Source organism: Meleagris gallopavo, chromosome 15 (genome assembly GCF_905368555.1).
Source record: "Meleagris gallopavo chromosome 15, MGAL_WU_HG_1.1, whole genome shotgun sequence".
Taxonomy (NCBI): Eukaryota; Metazoa; Chordata; class Aves; order Galliformes; family Phasianidae; genus Meleagris; species Meleagris gallopavo.
In genome coordinates this window covers 17,423,460-17,438,166 of record NC_139418.1, presented here as the reverse complement: position 1 = coordinate 17,438,166, position 14,707 = coordinate 17,423,460, and the positions used below count along the sequence as shown (strand labels likewise).

The 14,707-nt window shown below is 46.3% G+C and overlaps 1 protein-coding gene across 5 annotated transcripts in view; it reads right to left on the bottom strand.

Annotated features, from left to right (window-relative positions):
* Nucleotides 1-14,416, bottom strand: part of TCERG1 (transcription elongation regulator 1) — a 32,064-nt gene extending 17,648 nt beyond the window's left edge. For 2 of the 5 annotated variants that reach the window (XM_085237057.1, XM_085237058.1), the window contains exons 1-7: nucleotides 14,251-14,416; nucleotides 13,414-13,639; nucleotides 9,757-9,909; nucleotides 9,285-9,510; nucleotides 6,326-6,568; nucleotides 2,483-2,545; nucleotides 986-1,186 (exon numbers count right to left, since the gene is read on the bottom strand). In XM_085237057.1, the coding sequence (XP_085093183.1) occupies nucleotides 986-1,186; nucleotides 2,483-2,545; nucleotides 6,326-6,568; nucleotides 9,285-9,510; nucleotides 9,757-9,909; nucleotides 13,414-13,639; nucleotides 14,251-14,342 (1,204 nt within the window). In that variant the 5' untranslated portion in view covers nucleotides 14,343-14,416. The remainder of the gene's footprint in view (nucleotides 1-985; nucleotides 1,187-2,482; nucleotides 2,546-6,325; nucleotides 6,569-9,284; nucleotides 9,511-9,756; nucleotides 9,910-13,413; nucleotides 13,640-14,250) is intronic. The other 3 variants (XM_085237059.1, XM_085237060.1, XM_085237061.1) reach the window with 3 other exon arrangements.
* Nucleotides 14,417-14,707: the final 291 nt, after the last annotated feature.

Here is a 14,707-nt window from a genome sequence, read left to right as displayed (position 1 = left end):
TCCATCTGGAGAAGAGGAGGTTCGGGGAGATCTTATCACTCTCTGAAAGGAGGCTGTGCTATGGTGGGGGGGTCAGCCTCTGCTCCCAGCTAACAGCAACAGGATGAGAGGTGATGGCCTCCCATTGCACCAGAGGAGATTCAGGTTGGATATTAAGAAAAAATTCTCCTCAAAAAGGATGGTGAGATATGGGGACAGGCTGCCCGGGGAAGCAGTGGAGTCACTGTCCCTGGAGGTGCTGAAGAAAAGGGCAGATGTCACGCTGAGTGACATGGGCTAGAGTTAGCTGAATTATTAGAAAGATGGATATCAGTTACTGAAATAACTGTATAAATGTTTGACGTACGTCTAAACGACGACCTGGTACCGAAAGAACCATCAGACAATAAGAGGAAGGACTTTCTGGTCTGACTGGATTTGCTTCCCCAAAAAAGATTTTACACACTGAATAAGAGCCGTGAGATCTTTCCTCTTTTTCCTTCTTTCTGATACAAGTATTTTCCTCCAAAGGAACAACACCCATGGATACAAAGTGGATTAGAACAAATGCAAGTCACAGAACATGACCAGAGCACAACTTCAGACTTCATGGAGAGGAGGCAATTTCCTTTTTCTTCACATTTCAAAACTGTTTACAAACTTAACCTTTCACTTAGCCTTCAGAATTTTAATGACTTTCATTCTCCCTGGTTTACAAACTTTAAAATAAATGATCTTTTCCCCCATTTTCTATCTTCCTGTAATTGAGGTCTCCTCAAATTTGCGAGTCTGTACAGTACTTACGTTCTACAGGAGTGAAAAAGTGCATCTCAAATTGCCACATGAGACTCGTAAGTGACTTAAATGGATCCATACAATCAAGGTGTAAAGATACGCTTAAGACAGATGAGGGATTAGACAAATTCTTGTTCACATTTCAAACACAGCCATCAGTAGTCGAAGCAGTTTTGCCTCTCCCACATAGTTATATTTAAAAAAACAGTACCTTTTTCTTTCAGTTCTTGGGGTTTTTCCCACGTTGATTCCAAAGTCCTGTTGTTGTAGTAGTACGTCTTTCCATCTGCTGTTTTGTACTCTGTCCACTCAGACACTGCTGTCGCTCCAGCCAGTGTGGCAGGTGAAGCAGCAATGGCGACCTGAGGATGGATCATAGGGACGATGGGAGGTGCCATTCCTGGCAAGACACCTACAGGAAGGGGGAGCAAACAAAGGAGACGAGAGAAAAGAAAAGGAAACAAAACAGTAAGTGACAATGAAATACCAAAGACCCCAAACCTAGCACGTTACTGACTGACTTTACAGGTAATCACCCCACATCAAAAAAGGTTATTTTCTACATGAGATTGAAAGCAATGCATTGTTACTAAGTTTTCTTCCTATGTATTAATGATCACTGATGCCCATATTACCAGGAAAGTTACGTAAATACATCTTAATTTTAATTAATATTCAATTCTGCATAGCACAAGGACAGCTGGGCTGTAGATGTTTGCTTTAATACGTCAAAATGAGAAGTATTTTTAAAGTAAGTTTTTATTATTTCTCTAGAGCGATTTAAACTGCAGAATAGTTCTGTTATTTTAGGATATTCCTAAAGCTGCTGTGAAAAGAAACAATGCTGGCCTGACTCTGAGCCACAGGATACATTGTGGAGCAGAACTCTGCTAAGTCTTAAATCCTGACTTCATCCTAGCATCAATTCAGAGCCTTGGATTAAAAGCAAAAAGAATGAAACTATTTCAGAGTTTGTGATGGTTCTGTTTAGTAGTAAAGACTGGAAAAAAACATTTTATTCACATCCTAAAGCAAAATGACAAGCAAATACGCAAAATAAAACAACCAAAATGCTACATTCTTATTTCTCTGCTCGATCAAAGAAAATGGATATACTGACCATGTTTTGAGTGACAACTCGTAGAAAGCAGGCTGGCTATGACTAGCACTACGAGATCATACTTTTCAACTTTTAACATTTATGTGAAAATCTTTTTTTTTTTTTAATAAGGGAAAAGGTACGTATTACACATTGCCATGAACTTATTTCAGTAAATGGCTTTTCTTAAATGCACAATTTGAAAGATGGTAAGTTTCATATTAAGACACACAAACACGCACACCAGCACGCGAGCACAACCATGTCACTGCACATGTGGGGGGAGAACAAAAATCCACACACAGGAAACTACTAACTGAGAAGTATGGGCATGAAAAGGGACACAGTTACCACAGAACTCAATGGTTACAGAACACTGTACTGGATTTGATGCACAAAATTAGCTGACGCTAACAGTTAATTGGGAAAGCTACTTCCTGGCCAAACATGGCATTTGCATTTATACTGCTTTTGAAAATAAAGTGTGTGTGTATATATATATATATTCAATCAATTGGAGAAGCAAATAAATAAATAAAATATAAACCACAACATTCACTACCATGCCAACTTACAGACAAAACGAACTAAGATGGGTTTGAAAATTACCGGTCTTGGTGGTAGCGACTGTCTTTACATACGGGCAGCTGACTATTTGCATCATTGCTACACCTGCAAAACGGATAAGCAAGCATGTTGGAAAGCTGCCATGGTACGTCAGCTACCACTGGGAGTCTGGGTGCTAAGATTTCCTGCCACAATTTGGGATGCCATTCAGCAGGCAATAAGAGCCTCCCGGCAAGAGAACAAACGTTTTGTACACTGATACTTTATGCCAGATCCAATTTTAAATTAATCTTACGCTGTAGCAAGTTTCTACCTCCATTAAACCATCTGTTCAGCAATTACTGGGATGCCGCTTAGAAAAAATAAGTGTGCATCTGAACGATGACTCAGGGGTTTAAGTTCATTCAGGGGGGAACGGAGCCCTTCATGCAGGGGCAGTACCACGGGAGCAGACTGCTAACGGAGACGCTCTGCACGGACAGCATTCGCTGACAGAGCCACGCGAGCAGCAGCAGCGCAGTGAAGCTATCAGTGCTGCTGCCGTGCCTGGAATGAGGAGGGAAGGGCAGCAGGACAGCCAGCCCGGCGAGCACCGCGGGGAGCTGCGGGGTGAGAGCTGCACTCGGCTCTCGAGGAGACGCGGGGGAGAAGGCTGCGGTGGAAGGAAGGGGTGCAGTAATGCAAGCAGTGAAGCTGCAGAGGTACACGGCACTGTGCTACTGCAGAGGCAACAAACGTGGTCCTCACTTTTCATTTCCCAGAAAGCTGCGAGCTGAAAATGCTCTAAAAACAACATCGGCCCTCAAAAGGCAGCAGCACGAACTTCTCTGCTCTCCAGCTCCTAAGAAATGGCACAGCCACAAAGGGGAAGCATCAAATCCTCCTCAATTAGATGGAAAATTTAGTAAGAAATTAGACAGGGAGAAGGAGAATGCATTTCCCAAACCCTTAATTTTCAGGTATGGAAGGAAATTGCAGAAGTTCTCTCTGCATGAGTCAGGTTGGGACACTCGGAAATGGAAATGCTTCAGAAACTTCTTCCCCTAACCTGTATCAGTGCTCCCATGCAAAGCTGGAAAACCTCCAGTACAAAGTGAAATTAAACCCCTGCGTTTATAACAAATGTAACTACTGTTTTTCTTCAGTAGAGATCTAGTCCCAAAAGCATATTAAAAATACTGCCAATTTATTTCAAAAATATTTGTGAGCAGATAGAATTGCAATGATCTTTACTAAATACTTCCATGAAAGAATCCAAAACAAGTTTTACAAAAAAAGTGTGAATTGAGACACAAAAACATCGACTCAAACAGCACTGAACGAAGTATTTGTCTAAATTTAGGAGGAATCATGTTATGTACTTCAAAATGAATGAGAAGATTCATTTTGCTAGGGAAGGTTCAGCATGTCTTAGTGGGGGCAGCACAGGCTGTGCCGTCTGCAGGACCGCTGTGCTCACAGAGCCTGCAGTGCAGATCACACCGAGCACCGCCCGAGCTGTTTCCTCTGCCAAGCTCCAACATACAGCTACCTTTTAACAGACGAATTAAGAGAAAGCAGACTTACTTTTTAAGGTCTGAGATTACGAGATATCACTAATCAACTCTTCCATTGCTCCGTCTCACTGCAGCGTAATGCAGAGAGTAACTGTGAAATCACGTGGCAATGGCACTCATCAGCTGTCTCTGCAACTTGAGAACAATCCAGCTGACTTTATGTAATGGTGCTGAAAGTCCCAAATATCTGTACGTTACAACTTTGTGAGCCTTTCGGAATTCACCTTGTACTGCCTTGGAGTCATCTCTACTTCTTTTCACTTTCTTTTTATTGTAAGGCAGCGTAAAGATTTCCTTTTCTTTGATGGTGGTTACGAATTATTACAATCAAGCTAGAGCTGGCTGAAAGAATTAAGCTGTTTTTATCCTGTGATCAGGCAAACTAACAACTTAGACTCATCAGTGGGAACAGACTCTTTGCTGCTAGGTATCCTCCCGTATGTTATGAGTTCAACCCAGAGGGCTCATCTCACCAAAGACAGTACCAGGAAAGCTTTGGAAGAACCATGTTTTCAAACACGAGTTTAAGAAGGAGAAGACTGATGCTCTGTCCTTTCCTCTGTATTGCAATATTCAAGGAATTCTTTAACAAGCAAAACAACACCAAACCAACCACGCAGCCCCACCTCGTTCACTGGCACCCATCTCTGCTGCTTTAACCATCCCCATCTTAGCAGAGTTCACACTCCAGCAGCTGATTAAATCCCCCCAACACGCACAAACCCTGCATGCTCTGCTGATGCCTTGCTGACAACGTCAAGAACTGCTGCTAAGAACAGCTGGCTGACTGCTTCTGAGGCCACTTCTGCTGTTCTCCAAACCTCACAAAACCCTGACATCAGCATTCTCCCTGTATCCTCTGTTTTTCATTCAGCCTTGGATATTACGTTCAGAATAATATTTTGCCTATCCTAGAACAGTGAGAGCTACACTGCAACAGCCTTTCCAAGCACAGCACAGACGACAATAGCTTTACCTCACTGTTTGACAAAAAATACTCTTTTAAAAAGAGCAACTATAAGTCAGTCCTCTCTTCTTATCTCTCAAAAAATGCTTTTTATTCCACGCATTTCTAACTAATTAGCAAAACTAACATCCATCTTAGCTGCCTTGACATTTCTATCTTTTGATAAAAGAAGGTGTGGGAAGCGTCCTAGAGAATTGTTTTTCATCCAATCCATTCACTGGGAGGTGAGGAGCACCCCTCCCATGTACTGCACCCATGTACTGAAGGTACAGGAGAAAGTCATCTTGCTCTGTCTGTACAAAAGCACAAGGAGGCAGCTCAGAGCCCTTCCTTGTAAGTAGAAACTAACTCTTATCCAACATCACCACAACCTAAAACCTCTCCTTGCAACAGAAAACCATCAGTGTATGGTTCATGATATTACACATCAGGGAAAAAAAAGGTGATCACTTTTGAACTAGAACAGGAACTCAACAGGAACTCACTGCAAACTGAATTATTTAAGTCATTAAGAATCAGTTAGGACCCGTTCAATGATTACAAACAGCAAGTCAAGTCCAATGTTTTGCCAGCCTAAAATATTCCAGCATCTAACTAAATATTGATTGAAACCTGATGAAATTTGATTTATCTAGACACCAGAGAGCTCCCACCTAAGACTTCTTCACAGTAGACTTTGCATCTGAATCTAGCATCCTGAATACTTTCATTTAAATTGTCCCCAGTTTAAACCTCCACATTTTGCTTCAATTTTCAGCATCATACTTGAGAGCTGCAACAGAAGAGAGCTAAAAACACCTGACATCACCAAGGGCAGTGCATCTGAATGGTAACTTTTCCTGCTCACAAGTTATTTCAATCTATTTTTTGGGGGGAGGGGTGTGCAATCCATGTCCTAATTAATATTCAAACACAAGACTCTGGGTCTAAATCAAGCAAGCAGAATAAAATTAAAGCGAAACTGTAATTGGCAGAATGCAGTCCTACCATACTCTCAGTCACTCTTAGATTCTGTCCAGAATCTCACTCTTAAGTAGGACGAGGAGATGGACACATGCTGTAGGACAAGAGCTGCACCAAACACTTCCTGGTATTTTCTAAAGTATTTCCTGGTATAATCTAAAACCGAAACGTTCACATGTTTAAATGTACCATTTTCTGATATGGATATCAAAGAATCAGTAGTCAAAAATTTAATGTTCATTGTTAATTAAAAAGTCTGTCTGCTATCCCTGAATTCTTTCAAAAATACTCTAAGTGGAGAGGATTCAGGCAAGTTCCATACACAGTGGACACATGAGTGCAAACAAATTGACAACATGGACATGTAGCGGACAAGACAATCACAGTTTGCCAATTTACCTGGAAGTGGAATAGGCATGCCAGGAAGGGGGACACGAAATGGAGGTACCATTACTGGTGGAAAAGCAGGAATTGCTGCAGTTGGTTGAGGTACTGCATGAGGAACTGCAGGAGGCAATGTCTGTGGGACTGGCTGGGGTACAGTCTGCACAGGTGTAGCAGAAGGAGCAGAGGTTGAAACACTGACTGATGGTGTGGCAACTGAAACACCCGAACTTGGGGTCTGGTCTTGTGTAGTAGGTGCTGATAAAAAACAAAACAAAACAAAAAAACAAAGAACACCTTGTATCTCAGATACTACAATATATTCGCTGCAAACATACTGGCTCTCTGTTTCCCAGCAGATGTTACATAAGCAGGTATGCTTAGAATCAACAGAAGACACTCTTGGACAGAAAATAGCTTTTGCCTTCTCTGTAACACGAAGTATTCACAAAGGAAGTCCATTTCAGATTTTACTTTGCACCATTCGTTACTCCTCACAGGACTGTACAGTGGTGGCAAGGGTACAGCAAAGGACAGGGCTCATTCATAAATACATTACATTCTACTCTGCACCCCGTTCAGAAGAACAGAAAGGGAACATCACAGAAAGTTTCAAATGGAAAAAGCTTATTCTTATATTGAATTAACAAAGGTTCCATTGTAGTGAGCGTAATAACCAGCACGTGCATGACAACAGCTCATTTAAAACCATGCTCATGAATTTGTGATCCAAAATGGAAAAATGTCAATTAAGGAATGTGTGATTAAGCACGGAAAAGGAAAGTACTTTTTGTTCAGAAGCTGCAAGAACTTTCTTGGTTTTCAGTGCCTCCCAGTGGAAAAAGACAATACCAGCATTCAATTCAGCAATCCCTGTAGCATGCCTGAAATCAGCACGTAACCAGGAGCAGTGCCACATGACAAAGCACTGGCAAAACAGAAACTAGAGGCCTGATGGCTCCAAGTCAAAGACCAGCCCTGAAATTCATACTCTGAGGTTTGGTAGAGGAGGAACTGTTGAAAAATGTGTTAATTTAAAAAAAAAACAACCAACTTATAAGCACATGATATACGGGCACCCTGGATGCCTTCTTTATTTAACCATAACCAGAAGCACTCCCAACCAGGTATCAGTATTAAGCTACTTAGAAAAAGATTTTTGGTCTGTTGTTCTTAAGTGCTTCAGGACAAGAGAGAGTTCTTAGTCTAAAATTTAGGGAAACAGAGCCAAGAGTGAGCACGTGATTTGTTTTAAGGCCCTCATCAAATCAGTACCAGATGAGGATGGAGCTCACCAGAAGCCCCAGACTTTTGCAGGCCAAGCCCAAGAGTTGTAAAATTCTTTCAACTGATAAAATGTTATCACCTGGGCACAGACACCAACAGTCACAGTTCTTGAAAGCAAAGACAAAGCTTAGCAGGCAGAACAGGCAGAAGCAGAACAGACTCTCAGCATTTAGTACCAAGACATTTTGCTTCAGAGAAGGTGCATGAAGAGCGACATCAAAACCAGGAGCAGTTCTCAGAAATCTATGCCAGCACCAAACGTTCACCTTCTGCCTGCTTCCAGTTTCTCAGCAAAATGGCTGCAGCCTCAGGTGATGACACCAGACCTATTTCAACACAGCAGCTGATCACAGCTTTATCTTTCATATTAAAGCTCTGAAAAGTTTTGAGCAATGCAGGTTTTCTGCTCCTTCAGTGACCTCCTTCCAGGACTAACAAAGCATACCTTGTGGGTTACCCAAATGTGACTTGCTTTCAAACAAAGATACCAGGGTTAAAAAATTAAGCTTGACTTGTCTCTCTTGTGGCGGCCTAAAGGTCAAATATTTCAATGGGACACATCTGCGTGCTAGAGCTGGAGTTCAGACAGCTCAGCAATTGCTCATCTTCTGCAGACGATTTTGCCTGGCCCACTGTACACATTTCTGCCTGCACAGCCACAAGGGCTATTAAACAACAGGCTCCCAGAGCAGCAGAGATGCTGTGCTTTCAGTGCTCTGCACACAGGCAGAACACAAACCAAAGTCTTTGCTAATTAGCATGCCTTGCTTTGTCCACACACTGTGATTTTACTCAATTGTTTGCTGGTGACGTACACATGCAGACAGATTTGAGTACCTAAGATAAGAATCTGCGTCGATGCTCTAGAGGCATTTGTGAGCACGTATATGCCAAAGTGTATCATAAATTATTGTTTGATGCAGTTGCTGCTTATAAACATTCATTATGTCCATGCTGCACAAAAAAGACCCCTAAACTCCTGGGGTTTCTCAGTAAGAAAATCCTTAAAAGCAAAGACTTAGACCATGTAATCAGCAGTCAGCTTCAGACTCTTATTCAAAGGTCATCTGTGAATAATAAGGGGCTAAGGACTTTCTTTTTCCGTTTTTGTGCAGCTCCAGCAAATGGGAACTTATGAGGCTCAGCTAGAAAGCTACTAGTGGTAAAAAAAAAAGACATCAGAAGCAGCTCTATTCTGCAATCAACCAATTCTATGTAGCCCAGAAACAGCACTGAAAGATTTCCTCTTAAAGCAACAAATGCAGTTTTGGAAACAGAGGAAATTGGTACAACTGTAATTCCTACCTCCATTTTTTTTTTTTTTTTTTTTTTTTTTTTTGAGAGAGAGAGAAGTACTTCTAAAACCAGTTTTGCTTTAACTGCAGTCAAAAGGAAATGGATGTATAATAACTTTGATATGATGTGATAAAAAAAAAAAAACAACACACAAAGACCGAAAGAAAAAGGGCTGCATGCTGACCGAGATTCATCTACCCCAGCACAGCACTACACTAACTCTTCCAAATCAGAAAAAAAAACAACAACAAAACCCATGCAGTGTTCTTCTGGATTAAATACTGTACTTTGAACACATCCCACTCGATGTGGAAATTGCTTCCTGCTGGATACTAACTTTCGCTGCAGCAGCTCCCCAGCAGCACAGCGCGAGAAGCCCTCAGGTACTCACTGGAATTCGTCTGCGAGACCGACGTGGCCGTGGTTGTGGTAGAGGTTGTGGAGGACTGAGTGCTGGAGGAGGTTGACGGCGACGCGGCACTGCTGGTTGTTGGTGTGGAGGCACCGACCTGGGCCTGGGCTGCCAGCATCGGCGTCAGCTCCGACTGCTGGATGACTTTCACCCCATCTGGCTTAGTCCACGCTGACTCACGCGTCCGTGCGTTGTAGAAATAGACCTACGAGTTCAGGATGTCACGTCAAACAGGTGCTTATCTGAAAGGGGAGCACTCATCAGAGCTTTAGCTACTCCTGCTCTAAGCGCAATTACGTAATTTTAATAAGAGAATCGATAGAATCATAAAGGATTTTACCATGCCAGCTTTTTTAAAAAATCCGGATGCCCGCATGTAGGACTGTGCAAGGCAGCACCTCGACAACGGCAGCAGACACCCTGACTCTGCCGTCCCTGGTGACCGTCTCACCTTGCCATCCGGAGTTTTGTTCTCCACCCAGATCTCCTCAGCTGGGGGCATCGCTGGTGTCCCAGGGGCAGTGACAGGCGGCATTCCCGGAGGGAACATCATTCCGGGAGGCGGTGGCATGCTGCCCATGGGAGGAGGCATAAATGGTGGTCTCTGAAGGCAAACAACAGTAATAATGTAATACCATATTCAAACTTGCATCTACTGAAGCATCAACGCCCGTTACAGCCACGCTAAGGCTAACTGCCCATCCTGAGCGCTCCGACAAAGCAGCCTTAGCTCAGAGAACTCCCCAGCAGACCCCCGGGTATGGCGGAACAGCAGAGGGAAGCGCTTTGCACATGAGACATTGCTGTAAATGCAAAGCAGCAGAAAAGAGTGGTATGAAAAGGAGCAGGGTGAGGGAAAACTACTCTCTGAAAAAGGAGAAAGAATCCCCATGCAAAAAAGAACGAGTGGTGGAACTGTTCCTGAGTAACTGCCCCTCTGACTCCTCACGCTGTGAAGCAAAATGATTCCTTGCATTACTACTGCAGTCACACAATGACAATTATTTAAAGATTAAAATCAGAAGCAAGCATCCCGTTAATTAGCACAGTAGAGCTGTAGATCTTATTACAATCCACTATGCACCTCAAACATCCATTAACTGGAAACTCTAGCTAATGCTAATTAAAAAAAAAAAATCACAAATCTTCACTGTCACATGATCAGAAGAAATCCAGCACTGCCCTGCACGTTCGCTCTCACATGAAAACTGAATGCCTGGTTTTCTAATTAAAGGTACGTTCATTTATCTCACTTGTTTATTTGGACTGTTCTGAAATTTCCTGTGTGCAACAAGCACAACAAATGCTTCCCTATAAAAAATGGCAGTCAACAAAATTCATCAACTTGTTTAATTCACTCTGCATGCACCCACAACGGCCCCAATTATTCACATAACTCCAGTTTTAATTAAACTTCAAAAGATTTTCTCCCCGCAAAAGCAATACCAAGACAGTTCACTGCAAAAAGCTTCCAGCCCTACCCTCCTATCTGACAGGCTCCATCCAGAAACGCACACACGCAGCAGGATGGATGAAGGCTCTGCTGAAGCTGTGATGTTTGCAGGAAATCCCACTGACAGCAGCTGGGTGGCTCAGTGGGATGTGCCGTGCGAGCCAGCACCGAGCTGCACCCACGCTCTGGAACCTGAGTCCTGCCCATGGTAGTTTTCAGTGCGTGCAGTGTCCTTGGATCCTGCACACATTTGGCTTCTTTTGAAAGTTTTCCAGAGATAAGATCTCTGCTGTAAGAGATGCATTTTTAACTGCTTTTTAACTCATGTACCAGCTCTGATTTTTGTTCAGCACCGTTGCAAAGGAAGTGAAAAGGCCACTGACAGCTCCTCCATCTGGCCGTTAGATGATCTCTCTCTTTGCTACCCTACAGCCTGTAAGAGAACCCCAGTAGCCCACTTTTAGTTTGCTGCTGCTGCTTCCTGAAGAAAAAGGAGTTGGATTGTTCTAGGGCAGCACGAGGAGCAGAGGAGGATCCCAGCATGCAGTCAGGGGACCCAGAAAACAGCTCAGCTCCACACGAAGCACCACATCACCTTTAGAATCATGTGCAAAGCAGAGCACGGTGCTGACAGCACAAAGAAACGTAGACAAGCTTGGTGTGTGAATTTCACGTATGGCAATGAGCCGTAGAAGACATTTAGTGCACGGTATGATTGAACAGCCACAATTAACAGCTGAGAGCAAAAGCACATTCAGAATATAAATCAAACACACAAAACAATGAGATGTCAGGGCTCCGGGTTTCAAATTAACTGGCTGATTCTTGAAATGGTGCAGGCACCAGGAAGCACGGTCCTGTGCTTCCTTCCCACACCTTCATTTCCTTCAGATCTCTCTAGTCTGTGAATGGGTGCATGGATTTTAATACCATACCAGTGGGAAAACGGGATCACAAAGCACCAAGAGAAAGGCATGCCATGTGGAAATAGTGTTAAAAAAAACTTAAGCTGAGCATGAAGTCATCCAAGACCAAGAACAAGGTCCTGGTACCAGATGAAGGGTACAGAAAAGACAACTTTGCACTAGATGAGTGGGGGCTGCTGACATCCCACAAATTTACTGTTTCCATCTTCATCTCCACCAGTCTTTTCAACTGAAAAGAAAAGCTCCTTCACACTGCCAAGTTCCAACACTGTGCTTCATGTCCAAGGGAAAAAAAAGCCTGCTATGGAAAACACACACTTTTTCTCATACTCCAGGTGATGACAGCACACAAGACGAGGCTGCAGTCTGATGTCGGTTTATTTCACGTGAAGTCCACATTAAGTCCTTGCTCCTGCACTGGTGGCTGCTTTGCTTCCTTTCCTACTGCTCCACCACTTGCATAAAGCTATATGCAGAGCCATACACTCCCATGCATTGGGAGTGATGTGGAAAGAAGCTTCTGTAGCTCAGCTGTCAAAGACATAGGCAAAGCAAGACCAAAAATACCATAAAAATACCAAAAATACCATAGAATAACCCATGTTACCACGTTTTTTTCCTTCTTGCCCAAATCCCTACTCTTTCAAACAAACTTCACAGCACAGAAGTGTTCCATTACAAAAAGTGGATTTAAACCATTACTTAAACACCACACAGTATTATGCACCACCTAGAGCCCCACACGGTAATCACACCGTCCTGATACCCCTACACTGCTATTACAACAAAACTTTTCTTACTCCCGGATCTGTTGTACCTTTCAAACTGTCCAGGTATCTGCAAAGGAAGCAGAAGTACTTAAACATACAACATGATAAAAGGTGAGCAGAGAGCACCTGACTTGAGCCCAACAGGTTCACAACGCGCTCAGACCTATCCAGTAGGTGCCAGGAACACTCAAGGTTAAAAAGGAACAAAATCCAGACAAGCACCAAAGGTACTGTGAGGTAAAGAAGGTTCTCCCCCAGACAAAGGAGAACACGGACTCACGTCAGTATGAGAGCTTTGTGCTGATGATTTGGTCAAACCCTGCGCTTACTCTCAGGTTTTTCAGATGTTTGCTCAGTGTTTGTCCACTGACAATTTCTGGTGCATCACTACTGACACAGCCTTCTGAATGCAGCACTGAAACGAAACACACTTGATCGCTGATTACAGATCTGCTTATCAGAATTACTGCTTGCCTATCTGACCAGTCCATTGGCGGTGAGAACTAGCAGCAAACTTCCACAGCAATTGCCGTTACGGTTCATGCTGGAACTCAGGCAGAATTCAGCTCACTGTACCGCAGTACCTTCTGCCAGTCTGTGCCCATTCACCATTGCCCAGTAAGCAGTCACAGCACACCACGACACCCCAGAAGGCCGACACACACATCAGCTGTGCGTTCTTCCAAGCGCAGAGGGCTGCGCACAGCTAATTGCTGCATTCCGCACGGCCACAAGGCACCGAAGTGCGGCGGGGTTTTGGTTAATGCAGGCGGTGAACTCACTCTGCATAAACCACTAACACAGAACTGCCGTAAGGAGTTGAACGCAGGGCTCTTCACACTGCCGCACGTTCCATAACGCCACACGAAACCGCGCGCCATCCCGGCTGCCTTCTCACCCTCCTCACAGCTCTCGTCTCCCCCTTCCCACACACAAACACGGCGGACCGCCCGCCTTACCTGCAGGTGCGGGGGTCCCATCGGCGGCGGGATCCCTCCCGGGGGCGGCATCGGAGGCATGCTGGGGTCGAAGGGAGGGCGCCCGAAGGGGGGGCGCGGCGGCGGCGGGGGGCCCCGCATCATCCCGAAGGGCGGCGGAGGCCGCATCAGCGGGGGGGGGCCGCGCAGCACCGCGTTCGGGGGCGGCGCCGGGCCGCGGAACCGCAGCGCCTGCTGCTGGGCCATCCTGCGGGGAGGGGAGAGAAACCGAGCTCGCTATCGTTCACTGCTGAGCTGCAGGGAAATCAATGCTCGTTAAAACAACAAAAAAGCGAAAGCTAACAAAGCTCAACCGCGTGAGGGGAAAACACCGAACCTGCGCTACGTGAACAAACCGCACGCAACCTCCAGCAGGTTCTGCCCTGCGCAAACTCGAAGGACGGCGCTCGTTAACTTCTACGCACGGGGAGAAACAACCGCCCGGGGCTGGAAGCGCCCCGCCAGGCCCGGCTTCGGGCCCCGAGCGCCGCACACGTGCGGGGAACGCAGCGCCCGGCGCCGCTCCGAGAGCGGAACTGAGACGGCACGAGGGGAGCGGGGAGCGGCACGGCCCAGCGCCGGGCCCGGAAGCAGGAGCCGCGTCCCGCTCCGCACCGGCACTGCCCGCCCTCCCGCGAGGTCCGGCCCGGCCCGGCCCGGCCCGACGGCCTCGCGCGGCGCGGACAAAGGCGGACGGGGCGGGACGGGAGCGGAGCCCGCAGCCCGGCTTCCCTCAGCCGCTCAGGCCGCGCCACGGTTAGGCCTCGGGGGGCCGGTCGTGGCCGCGGCGCCTGGCCGGAGCCCCGCGCCGCGCGGTACCTCAGCTCGCCGCCGAACCGCTCCGCCGCCGCTGCCGCCTCCCCCTCGCCGCCGCCAGCCCCCGCGCCGCCGCCGCCGCCCCGTTCCGCCATCGCCACCTCGCAGCGCCGCCGAGCCGCTGCCGCCCCGGCCAGGCCCCGGCGCGCCCCATTGGCCGCCGCCCACGCCCGTCAGCGACGGCGGGGGCGGGACCGCCCCGCGATTGGCCGCTACGCCCGCCGACTTTGAATGGGGGAAGTCAGACGCACCGGGATTGGCTGCCGGGGTCCGTCCCGCGCCGCTCGCGAAGCGGTCACGTGAGGCGTGCCCCAGTGCGAAGACGGGAAATGACGTCACGTCCGCCGGAACAGGCGGTAGGAAAAAAGCGACGGGAACCGTGTCCAATCAGCAGGCAGAGCGAGTGGAACACGTGCACCAATCGGATCGCGCAGGCGGCTGCGCTCTTCCAATTGAAAAG